The 13,281-nt window shown below is 49.1% G+C and overlaps 1 protein-coding gene across 1 annotated transcript; it reads left to right on the forward strand.

Annotated features, from left to right (window-relative positions):
• The first annotated feature begins 6,965 nt into the window (after positions 1–6,965).
• On the forward strand, positions 6,966–8,141 carry FOXE3 (forkhead box E3). Its single transcript, XM_054384389.1, has one exon. It carries the CDS (start codon positions 6,966–6,968, stop codon positions 8,139–8,141), a length of 1,176 nt encoding a protein of 391 aa, XP_054240364.1.
• Positions 8,142–13,281: the final 5,140 nt, after the last annotated feature.

Below are 13,281 nucleotides of genomic sequence, written 5' to 3' on the forward strand. Positions count from 1 at the left end.
AGCTGCCCAGCTTTGATTTTGATTTTATTTTTTTTCTTTTTATGCCTTTGAAGACATGCCATGCTTACAGAGAGAGAAACAAGGCAGGAAAATTTGTGCAAAGTGTGTGCACTCCAAATTTAGAAGGAAAATGGATTATACTTAATCATCTCAGCATCTCCCACAGAAGAGTATATAGCACAGGAAACTGACCAGGAAAGGGGAAGGAAGCAGCCAATGCCCAGTTTTGTCTCTTGACTTCTCCTGGGCCTGCAGAAATATGTATAAGGCCTGCCCCATTATGTCCTGGAGACCTTCAGCTATTGTTTTCTGGTTGATGATCTCATGCCATTTTGAAGGGGTTTTCTTCCCAGAGGGGTAAAGAGTGCCACCTCCCTCCCAGCTCAGCTCCCAGTACTTCATTCAATGTTTCTTCTGCAACCGCAAAGCATCCTGTTGGTCATCCCTGGGAGAGGAATCCCTCCCTTCCCCTGGCATCTCTCAGGTCTCAGCAGGTCTGCTGTGCTTCACAGAGGACCTCCCTGTCTCTGATCCCTCTCTTCTCAAGCCAACCAGATGGAGCAGGTTGAGGAGAAGGTGAGACAGATACTGACGTTCTGTCTACAGTGGGGAAAAAAAGGATCTTGTGCTTTTTTACCACAGGTTTTTCACCCAGAAAACTTTACCATGGAGTCTGTTATTCATCCAGTCCTATTCAAAAGCTAAATTATGAAGGTTCAGAGGAAGCTTAACCTGTATGGTTAAGCCATCAGCTCCATCCTACAGAGCCATGGCAAAAACACATTTCATGCAAGGAAAAACTAAATCCCTGCCATATTATATATGCAGGGTAATTCAGACAACATGATCATGGGGGAAAAGCTTCCAGAGATGCTAATTAGATGCATCTGCAAAGTCAGCATGAGTAAGATTCTTGGTTCCATCAGAGAGTATTTGGATTGTGGTCCTGATTATGCCACTGGCTTGTGGCTTTGCTCTGGATGAGTCAGTCCTTTATGCCAGCCTCATTGAAAAATGGGCAAAATAATTCCAGACTTTCCCCCAAGGAATTAATGTATGGGATGTTTTGAAGAAGGGTGTTTGAAGCTGACATCATGTGGTCTCTAATCCATGTTCTTGGGCCCTCCTTGAGGCTGAGCTGTCTTCCATGCTTAGCAGGTAAGAAAGATTAATGTCCTGTTTTGCACTTATCCTGTTGGGTAACCAACAAGGTTTCAAGTCCAAATCCATCTCCCTCCTTGTTTATTGCACTAATAGATAGAGCTGGCCTTATCAACAACCTTTTACGTGAACCTTGAGACCTCTTCAGCCTGCTGTCTTACCAAAAACTGCAGTTCCCCTCAAGGTTGTATTGACCTTTCTGGTCTATGCTACAATGTGGCTTCAAGCTGACAACCTGAACAGCAAAGAGGCAGGATTAGGAATGGAGGTGTTTTGGACTTCTCTCAAGTCCACCCCTGCAGCAGGGTTTTCTGCCACAAGATGTGCAAATCAGCAACCTGTGTGCTAATGCCTGGGGTGCAAACTGCGAGAGAGAAAAAGTGAGTTACAGGACAGCACTGGTAACTACAGACATGAAAAGAAATAGTCAAAAGAAAGAGGTGCAAGAGAGGCTTGGAGCACCAGTAGAGAAGCCAAAGTTTCGTAGCTCACACTGTTTGGAGGGGACAGAGGGGTAAAAGTGCTGGGTTTGGGACAACCAGCCTCCCTAGGTCACAGAACTGGCCCAAACATGCTGCTGGCTGGCATCAACTGTTTCTCATCCAAACGGAAGCAATTCATCAAAGCCCAACATGAAGCTGGAGTACCACTGCGAAACAGAAGTGATGTGGTGTGGATCAAGCAGTAATAAATGAATGACAAATGCTCTCCCCAGGCACTCAGCTCTAAGAGAAAATTCCCAGAACCTGGATGCTGGTGCCAGGTACCACTGCTTAAACATGGACAATCTCATCCCAGCTAGAGGACCCTGGTGTCCACAGCACTTCAGAAGTAGCAGACAGAAATCAATTAACTGGATGTCTGTAAATCTCCAAAATAAAAGAAATGTCTGGGATTGTCCCAGCTCCAAGTAGCACCAGGCATGGATGCTTGGAGGAATGAGAGACAAGTGCTGTGATTCACACTTGCATAGTCTGATTTGAGTCAGAATCATCTCTTTCACCTTCTCTTAAGGAAATGATGTCATGAACGTGGACCTGTCATGTCTGGAGATCCTTTTCCTGCAGCACATGCAGTGCACAAAATGTTATTTATTGGTTGGTTGTAGTGTGCTCTCAAGGGCAGAGGGAGTTTTCACACCACCTGACAGCTAGCTTCTTCAGCAACATAGACATGGTGAGATGCCCTCATTTGGGGAAAAAGGGCTGGGCAGAGGCCAGGCCACTTCTTCTTTGTCTGGGGAGTATTAGGGTAAGCATCTTGATTCTAGACTTGCCTCTTTCCAGGCTGTAGGATGCCCAGCAGAGGCATCCTCTGGCTCCCCATCAGCTCTTTGGGCCTTGGAGATCCCTCTCCAGACTAGTAAGCAAGCATGTGAATCATGTGGGAGGATTTCTGCTCTTTTTCACACCAGATCACTATCATCATTTTGTGACTTCATTTCTGTACCCTAGCTGGGACATTCTTCTTCCTCCCAGTCCTGCTCCATCCTCACCATCTTTAGGAGACCTTATGTCCTCCCCAGCCTCCATCCACCTGGTCCCATCAGTTTCTGGGGTGCCCCACACCTTCTGCTGAGGTTCATGCTCCCATTGCACTATCAGGAAGGGATTTCCAGAGGTGCCTGACTAGGCTGGGGGGATTAAAGAGATTTTATTTCAAAAGCATTTTAAGTGGTGAGAAAAAAAAAAACAACCTGCCAGCCTGGCTGCAGGCAGACTGGGCTGAAGGTACAAGACGAAAGGAAATTTTCCATGACAGAGGTGTGCTCCTGGCCTAAGGGGAGGGAAAAAGCCACTATGGTCAGGGTGAATGAAATCACTGCTGGCAGGAGCATTAAACAGAGGAAAAAGAGTTGAGTAGTGAGCTAGCAAGGTAGGATTTTAACTGTCTTCCTGGGCTTGCAGCTAATTCTTCCGATAGTTGCAAGATAGTAGCAAATGAACAAGGCAAAAATGTGTAATGAAGTCCTTGTCTTGGAGCTCTGGTATGCAGCATCTGGTGGACTTGGGCATCAGTTCCTGGATTTCATTGAAAAATGCAAACCTCAGCAGGTTTGAGGAGCTAGCTGGAGCTGTGGTGTAGAGAGAGCCTGTGCAGCAGAAATGCCTCTTGTATGCCTCAACTCCTGCACATGTGTGTGTTGTGGTTACAAGCCACAGAGCAACTCTCCAGGTCTCCTGTTTTGCCATCACAAAACACCTCTGAGAGGTGGCATCTCACGAGGGAAATCTCCTGGGAGGAAAGCATTTCCCCCCACCCTCCCAGCTGTAGTTCTCTCATTCTCTTACAAGAGAGATGTGATTCACATTCTGGCGATGAAGCCTTCCCATTGCATGGAGTGGCTGTGGTGGAAGGGTCCCTCGATCTTCTTCTGAGGGTCTGCATTTGGGAGTTTGAAGCATGGATGGATTCAAGGATGAGCCCTGTTGGCTCTGAAGCTGGAGGATGCTTTGGACTGATCAGTGCAACAGTCCTTGGGAGAGGAACAAGAGAAGTCCTCACTCCCAGGGCTCCCACCCCCTCTTCTTTGCATGTCCCAGGGGTAGCTGAAATATGGATGACTCTCCTTCATGAGTAAAGGGAGTGCTCTGTAATCAAAGATGCTCCAAGCAGGGATGATGTGTCTTTAGTAAAAGGCTGCTTTGTCTTGAGGCAAGCAAATGCATGTTTTTCTAAGCCAGGTGGTTGCAAGGAGTAGCTTGGGAATGAGAGCTGGGTATGACTGATGCTATACCTGCCTGGGATATGAGGTGCTTGAAACAGCAGCTGTCTGAGGGTGCATATCTCTGTTCCCCTGCAATGAATCCACTTCATCCACACTGCAAAGCAGCTTGTGTGGGTCACATTTCTAAAGGAGGCTGCAGCAAAACAGTTTAGGGGCCAGAGTCAAAAGAGCAATTGAAATCACTCCGAGTATTCACTTAGGATGAACTGATGCAGAAGGCAGCAGATGCTGGCAAAACATACGCATACTTAGTAAATATGATTTATTTTCTCCTCAACACCTCATTTTAAAGAGAGATCCAGATCACATTTGTTTGGTAGTCATCTTTATTATCATCTTCCACTGTTTTATAAAAGATCTGGGCCAGGAAAAGCAGCCTGAGTGATAAAGCATGTGTGTCTGGTTTAGCTTTCCTTATTCGATGGTAAAACACAGTTTGTTTCCTGCCTGTGTGTTCCTGCCTGCCTCTGTCCTGCTGTTTTATGCATCTGTCAAAACCAGTTTGACATCTGGGTCCTTACCCAATGAAGCTGAGAGCAATATGAATGATCCTATTAGCTTTAAAGTAACTACTCACCAGCTGGAGACTCAGCCAGCCCACATCCCGCAACAGGCCCAGGGCTTCTCCCACTGCATGTAAAATGACATGAGATCAGGGCCTTAGACTATAAACACTTCACATAGCTGGGTCTTCCTAGCCCATTGTCCAGGTGAGATGTCTCTTCCTTTGCTAGATATGGTCTCAGGTGCAGGCAGCTGCAGACCCAACCGTACTGTTGTTTTTTTTTCTTTCCAGTTCAGTTTCTGATGTTTAGACCAATAAAAAAGGAGAAAGTGAGTGATAATCAAGGGCTGTTTGATGCAATAGAATCAGAAAAGCTGACCTACGTTTGCACCCCATAACCCTTTTCCCTTTCAAACCCACTCATGCTAGATCAGACTACACTGAAATTCTTGCATTAACTTGAAAATCTCATCAGCTAATAATGTCTGCAGCTTGGAAGGTTTCCATCTCATCCCAGGAGGTAATTTTCTTTTGTGCATCCTGAAGTAATCTTTAACGACTCCCTTCTTGGGTGTCTGTCCTGCTGCCCACTCCAGTGACTGGAAAAGTCAGATCCTCTGACTGAAATGAACTGATCTTACTCAGATATGTGTTTGATTTAAATGCAGGCTCCGAAAGAAATGTGAATCTTCCATGCTTTCCCCCTCACCTCTCCCAAGAAGAATGAAGAGTCTCTGCTGTGCCCTGGGTTTGATTTCCTCAATGAAGATCTGTCTTCTGTGGAGAAAGGCAGCTTTCTCAAAGGCTGTGTTTCACCCTTTCTTACCTGTTCTGTCCTCCAGCCAACACCTACAATCCTGTTGTTTTCATCATATGGCAGAAGGGAAGCTGGCCTCTGCCAGACCAGCCCTGGAACCGAAATGGCCCTGTCAGACCCACTATTCCCTGCCTGAGCCCTGGAGTGCAAAGGAGAACCACAAACATCTGCAGGACTAATAAAGCAAGAACAAAAGCACATAGAGACACAGAGAAACAAGCAATGGTGGGAAATAACCTGGTCAGTGAATGTAAAGCCACTAGGAAATGCTTAAACGAAATGGCTGAAGAATCTTTTCCAAAAGGCTAGATGGATGTTTGGTTTAAAAAGGAAAGGGAGAGAAGGGTGTGAGCAAATAGGTCAAGATCACCTGCTTGCCTCCATGGAAAAAGACTTGCATCCTGCTCTGACATTGGAAATAGTTCCAACCAAGTTATGAAGTTGAAGGCTGCATGAAGGACACATGGAGGGATCTGCCATTGCATTACTGTTGTAGACATTTCCACCTGTCTGGGCAGGACATAGATGTGTAGCTACAGGTAAAGCTGTGATCTGGCTATAAACCCACAAGTCCAACCCACAAGTATGCAGTGGCTTTCTTACCTGTTCCAGGCCAGGTTCTCCATGGGAGGGTATCTGGCTTAAAGGTGGTGCTCAGCAGCAATAGATGAGGACAGTGTGAAAGCCCATGGCTTTTTTGGTGCTGATGAAGCAGGCAGCAGCCCCTACATATCCACATAGCTCTGCCTACATATCCACATGTGCTAGGGATGGGGGCCTGTGGTTCCATGCAGCCAGCTTTGGAGTGCGGGATGAGGTCTGAAGAGGTCTCCCCCCAAAACCCCAGCAGGACATTCTGAGACTGATGTCTTCCTTCAGCTATGATAGAAACGTGATAAAGTTGCCTGTCGTGATAGAGAAATATCTGCTTCCCTTCTTTGCTTCCAAAATGCCAACCCAGTCCTGCATCTCTTGCCCACCCCGCGGGAGGTACCTGCAGAGAGCCCCGAAGTCTGTGGTCGGTTTTCCTTCCCCATAGGGGAGAAGATAAAACTTTTTTCCCAGGATTTCCATGCCCAGTAGGTCTACAACAGCCTGAAAAGTAACTAAACCGATGAGTTTTATTTGGAGAATAAACGCCAGGCTGCTGCCGCCTGAGTGTTTTTCCCAGGGATAACAAGAGAACGAAAACCTAGCGGTGGGGAAGTCCTGGCGGGAGGTTACCTGCTCTGCTGCTTGGGGCTGGCTGCGGCACCAAATTCGCCCCGGTCTGGCAGTCGAGACTCGTTTAGTTTAGCTAATTTTTCTCCTGAGAGGAATCACCAGCAAAAAAGAGTTCGAAGCGCCAAAGAGAGCAGCCTGGGATCCGAGCCGGCCGCCGCGCTGGCACCCGGGACCCCCGCGGGAGGGACCGCTCCAGGGCATGGCTCTGAAATAAAACCCTGGGGGAGAGATTGTGGGATTTAGTGGCGGGAGGCAGGACCCCTCCCCAAGGGCTTCCTCCTCCTCCTCCTGCCGGGGGAAAGAGGTCGGAGCGGGCCGGGCACCACACGCCCCTCCGGGGGGGCTGCCGCCCTATATATTGCAAACCTGCTTGGGACCGACCTCCCTGTCGCCGGGAGCTATCGCGGCGCCTATCCCCCTCCCCTTCCCTTTCCTTCCCCCCCTTCCCCTCCCTTCGGGGGGCGTCTTTCTCCCATCGCCCCCCTCCCCTCATCCTCCGAGGAGGAGGAGGAGGAAGGCGAGGGCCGTATATGAACGCGGCCGGCTTCCCCTGCTTGCGAGGTATGTGCACGCTACCGGCGCCCAGCCCCGCCGCCGCGGCCAGCCCCGGCTCCCCGGGGCCGCCCCGGGGATCTCCTGTCGCCGGCCAGGCGCCTCCGGTGAAGCCGGAACCGCAGGGCGCTAGGAGCAGCCCTCCTCCCCCGCCGCCGCTGCCCCCCGAGGAACCGCCGGCTCCGGCCGGAGGTCGCCGGAGGAAGCGGCCAGTGCAGCGGGGCAAACCCCCCTACTCTTATATCGCCCTCATCGCCATGGCCATCGCCAACGCCGCCGAAAGGAAGCTCACTTTGGGGGGCATCTACAAGTTCATCACTGAGCGCTTTCCGTTCTACCGGGAGAACCCCAAGAAATGGCAGAACAGCATCCGCCACAACCTCACCCTCAATGACTGCTTCGTCAAGATCCCCCGGGAACCCGGCCATCCCGGCAAGGGCAACTACTGGACACTGGATCCAGCCGCAGAGGACATGTTTGACAACGGGAGCTTCCTGCGTAGGAGGAAGCGGTTCAAGCGCACCGACATCACCACCTATCCTGGCTACATGCAGAACTCCAGTGCCTTCACACCTCCACCCACTGCCCGTCCCACGGCACCAACAGCACCCTACCCCAACACCCTCTGCTCACCCGGCTATGGCACCCAGCTCTCCAGCACCGTCTTCCACCCCTATGCGGCTGGGGCAGCACCACCAGCGCAGCATCCCAGGATGTTCAGCATCGACAGCCTCATCAGCGGGCAGCAGGCCCTGCAGCCCTCACCTCCAGCCGAGCTGGGCCACCCATCACTGGGTTTGTCTGGGGCCGAACTGGCTCCTACCTGCTCCACCGGCAGCTCCGAACCTCCCTGCTTCCAGGCACAGCCCGTCAGCCCCGGCTTGTTGGGCCGAGCTGGACCCAACACCCTGGCTTATCCCTATGCCGCCTCACCCCCTCACCTGCCTGTAGCGCAGGGCAGCTACTCACCCAGCAGCCCACAGCTCTATGGGGCTCCCAACAGACTGACCCTGCCAGCCATGAGGCCCCCTGCCTGCACCGAGCACAGTGAGCAGCTCTTGGGGCTCTCGGCATCACCCCTCAGTCAGTTTGGCTCTAGCAACGCCTACATGAGGCAGCCCAATTTCCCCACTGGCCTGGAGCGATACATGTGATTGATGAGAGCTTGGGTGGACATCCCTAGGCTTCCACAAGCATCTCTGGAAATGTGGACTTCTTCTCACGGTGGGGATCATCTGGGGTGGGCTCGGGGTCCCTGGCCTCTGATTGTGTGTGGACACACACCCACGGGGGAACACTAACTTCTCTCTTTCTCAGCTTATTTTTAACTGGAGGCAAGGTGATCTATTGTTCTGCCCTATCCTGTCCTGGATAAGGTGCTCTCCAGCTACAGCTGCTAGGCTGGGCTCCCCATGCTCAGGAGTGCCCCTTCAGCACAGCCTGACCCAGCAGGGTACCCTGGGGCACCTGAGGGCAACCCTGGGATGAGGAGAAGCACACCCAGGAGGTGGGTTCATGGTGTAACATGCAGGAACTGTCTCACAAATGGGCTTTCTTCTCTCTTCCCTGAGCTCCTCCTGTGTAACTGGAAAGAAAGTTATCCCAAAACCCCTCACTAAACAAATTCACTGGATTTTGAATGAATATTTAAGATGTTTATAATTTCCTTTCTCTGTAGGAAAACCCCCAACACCCTGAATACTTCTTTTTACTGTTTTTAAAAATAACTTTTATTGTTAGAAAGGACTTTTATATAATAAAGCTTCTTCCAACAAGCCCAGTGCTGCTATTCCTCTGGCTCCGCCTGGACTTTGGTGAGAGGAAATTGTCAGTCTTGTAACTGGTGGGAGACAGACTCATGCTGCTAGCTATTGTGACACTGCCACATCTTGCATTTTTGGTGACACCTTCTAAAGCTCTCTACTTTGTTGTGATTTCCTAAAAAGTGGATGGTAGCCAACCATTGTTGAGCCATGTGGAGGCTGCAATAAGCTCTCTGTCACCAGCAAGGTTTGCCTATGCAGCTCTTACTGGACTCAATGGTTTCTGTTTGCATCACAGGGAACCTCTCTTCCCTGTGAGGAATCCCTTGCAGGTTATGTTCTGGCAATGAAATCAATTACAGTTTCCACATGCTCACTGGCCAGGCTGCTGCTCTTTATTTATAGGACTGACAGTCAGACCATCTCACCGGGTTTGAAGGCAGAATTTCCCAACCCCCGATTTAGCTCTTTTATTATTTTTTATTATTATTTATTTATTTAAACATCCTCCAGGTACAAGCAACAAGCTAGGATTTCTCTGCTGTTTTTCAAGGGTGTCCCTTGAAGCAGAGCAGTTTCTTGTAGTCCTTATTGCAGCTTCCTCGTTGCTCTCTACAACTACCTGAAAGGATGTTGTAGAGAGGCTGGTGCTGCTCTCTTCTCACAGGTAATTAGTGATAGAAAAAGAGGGAATAGCCTCAAGCTATGGCTGGGTAGGTTTAAACTGGTCATTAGGAAAGAAATTTTCACAGAAAGAGTGGTCAGGCATTGGGATGTGCTGCCCAGGGAGGTGGTCGAGTCACCAACCCTGGATGTGTTTAAAGGTGTTTGGATGTGGTGCTTGGGGATATGGTTTAGGGGTGAACTTTGTAGAGTAGGGTTATTGGTTGGACTTGGTGATCCTTAGGGTCTTTTCCAACCTGACTGTTTCTGTGATTCTGTGATTCCTCCTGCTTAAGGAGGAGCTGGATATCAGTTAAGTTTTGGTGCAAACCTGAGCATCTCATTCTCTGACTGCTGATTGTGAGCAAAAACTGGCTGTACAGGCAGGCACCCAAGGAGTTAGCTTTTGCCCACAGTATGGGAGCTTGTGGATTTTTACTCTTTTATCCCATCTGCTCTATAGAAACTGAGAGCACTTTAGGATGAGGTGGAAGAAAATGCTTTTATTTTGTCTTGGCCTCTTTAAAACTGGAGCTTCATCTCTTTCTAAAAACTGGGCTAGCTCTGATCTGCTGCCTTCAGCTGACTGCTGGGCTTTGGGTCTCCTCTCTGGTCCCTCCAGCTTCACCTTTTCAGCTTTCTCTCACATCCCTTAGCAATAGCCCTCCTTGGGAACAGTGTTGTGAAAAAAAAAATTGTATCTCTTAAAATACTTCATCTCTCTACAGATGCTATCTATAGACAGAAGGATTCTATCTAATGAAAGTTTGCAAAATGCCATTCCTGTCTGTAATGTAGTGTCTGTATAGAAGGAATGGAGGGGATGCTGAAATAATTGCTTACAAGGACAGTCAGTAGAAATGGCACTTCTCACAGGTCACATTCATTCCCAGGGCCTGATCCTGCAATGTTTTGCAAATGAAAGCACTTTTGAAGTCTTGCCCAAGTATCCATGAAGTCAGAGCCAGACATGTGCCTGAAGTACTGGACCTGCGTTGCTGGGGGCTGGGCTGGGATTCTGCTGGGTTTGCATCTTGAGTAGGAGAGTCACTGAGGTAGGGGAGAAACAAGCACTAGCATGAAAGGAGAACAGTGTTTTCCTTTGGATTGAGGAGGCAGGCAAGAAATACTGTGGTTCTGCCTGGGTGTCGTACACTGGGAAGAGATGTTTGAGTCAGGGCATCTCAGACCAGGCTGAGCCTGCACCTTCCCATCACCTTTGAAACCTTCAAAACTCCCCACTCCTGGCAGAAACGGCTTTCTATGTTCTTGGTGTTTCTGAGTGTTAAGTGGTGGTGGACCCAGAGGGGTTCAGTGTCCCTGAAGAGCTGGACTGTGGCTTGTTCCTGTCCCATAGCTGCCTGTGCTCTCCTGCCGTGGGGTTCTCTGGAGTGCAGCACCCAGCTCCAGATCTGGAGAGAGGGGTCTGATAGAATCATAGACTCAGTAAGGCTGGAAAAGACCATAACCCAGCTCCCATGACTACTAAGCCATGTCCTGAAGTACCACATATATATGATTCTTGAACACCTCCAGGGATGGTGACTCCTCCACCCCCCTGGTCAGCCTGTTCCAATGCCTCACCATTCTCTCAGTAAAGAAGTTATTCCTGGTGTCCAATCTAAACCTCCCCTGACACAACTTAAATCCCATTTCCTTTCATCCTATCACTAGTTACTTGGGAAAAGAGACCAACACCAGCCTCACTACAACCTCCTTTCAGGTTGTTGTAGAGAGCAATAATATCTCCCCTTAGCCTTTTCTTCTCCAGACTAAGCTACCCTAGCTCCTTCAGCCACTCCTCCTATAATATGCCATCCAAACCCTTCACCAGCCTCACTGCTCTTCTCTGGACATGCTCCAGGACCTCAATGTCTTTCTTATCCATGCTTGTGCAAGAGGGGTCTCTTCATTTAAGGGGGTTCTGGCATGCAAAGAGAGTCACCACAATGAACTGGATCCCTGAAAACCTAATCTGCAGAGACTCTGCCCTGATGTGTCGTTACAAATCCTGCTGTGCAGCATTGGGTTGCACATCTTCCCAGGGCCCCATGCCTCCCTGTCTGCCAGACAGCCTCAGCCCAGAGCCCCTTGCAAGTGACAATAAACCACCCTCACCATGGACTTTATGCTGCCAAGACCGCTAGAAAGCATGGGGAACAGACTTCTTTTTTCCTGTAGATATTCATTCTCACATGCCCAAACCTCTGGCAAATTGTATTGGGATTGTCATTAAACTAATGCCTTAAAAGTGTCTTCTTGGTTAACTTAATGTATCCCAGCCAGGCCTCTAAGCTTTCCTTTCAAAGCTTTGTTTACAGTTAGGGTGAATCTAGCAAATGAGTAGGATTAAAGTGTCGTGTAGCATGAGCCTTGCTGGGAGAGAGTAGTTTTAAGCTTTGTAAAGTTTATAGGTGTGCCCTTCGTTTGTTTTATTGTCTTCCCAATGTCCTATTTGAGTGAATAAGAAGAATTTGAATGAAACAGGAGCAATTATCACTCAGATTTCAACTATGAATCCAAGTCTCCTTTGACATCCTCCTCTCTTTATGCAGGGAGTTCAGCGAATATCAGATAATGGCAGTCCTAACTCTCCCCTTCTTGCTCACACAAAAAACAGAGGCAAAACTTTCTTTGCTCTCTGAGATTGTAGAATGAATGTCATGTTTCAGAGTGATGGCAAGTGGTCCTCCAGACATCTTGTGATGCAAAGAGCACTCTCTTGGGCCTGTGAGATGCAGAGGGGAAGCTGAAGTTGATACTGAGCACCAAAGACATTTGTGTGGAGATATGGGCTATTGTCAAGACAGTCTGCCTTCTCAGGGAATGGCCCATTGCAAATGAATTCAGATCTCTTCACAAACAAATAACCAAAATGAGATTCCACTCAGATGGAATCAGAAAGATGCTTGTTTTACCCTGGGAAATAGTGTCTGCCAGGGAGGACCAACTGAGCTTCTATGCCTGTGTACAACAGTCTTCTCCATGTATCTTGTATCCCTTTCCTACAGCTTCCTCATAGGTTAAAACAAGCAGTAAGAAATCCTCTTTCCAGATGATATTCCTAAACTATAAACAGTGTTTTCCACTCTGTTGCAAATGAACAAAGCATTAGATGAAATTTTACTCAAAGCACGTTTCCTTGAGAACTTGTCAGCCTAGTGTTAGATTTTGTCTGGATGCTGACAGTTGTCCACTGGCAGTCCCAGTGTTGTCACTTTTATACTATAACTACCTTTAAGTTCTGTGCAATGCTTCACCCTTTGCAAATACACATCTTGAAGACAGTCAACAGTGTCTCTTTGAAGTCAAGGCTGAGTGGAGGTGATGGGCAGTGGCTACGGCAGGACCGGCTGAGATCAGGTCTGCCACCTGATAATAAGTTTTTAACAAATTAGTGTCTGGTGGTCAGCACTGCCTGAGCTGTGTCTCAGAGTATTAGGTGTCCAACACTGCCTCTTCTATGCTATGTTTGGGTCCTTTATATTTTGGACCTTCTTACTCAGGCAGGAGCAGGTGCTGCAGCTGCTGTGTTTGAACAAGGCCAGAGCGACACTGCCCTGCCCTTCGCTGCTTTACCCCACGGGGGTATTGCCCCAGCGTGGGGGGTGACAGAGGCGAGGTGGCCCGGGGTGCCTGCAGCCGTGCTCAGGCCAACACTGACCTCCAGTGGAAAGCCCTGGGAAGCCGCTCCCCGGGCCCGGGGACCCGAGGAGGCTTGGCATGTACGGTCAGCATCCTGGCTCTGGGGTCTGTCCTGTTCATGGCTGCATGGGTTAGGGCAGGACATCGTGGACCTTTGGGGTAGGGTCAGGATGAGAGCGAGATGAGGCTCATTCAGAGAGGGTTGTTATTAAACACAATGCTC

Source organism: Indicator indicator, chromosome 10 (genome assembly GCF_027791375.1).
Source record: "Indicator indicator isolate 239-I01 chromosome 10, UM_Iind_1.1, whole genome shotgun sequence".
Classification (NCBI taxonomy): Eukaryota; Metazoa; Chordata; class Aves; order Piciformes; family Indicatoridae; genus Indicator; species Indicator indicator.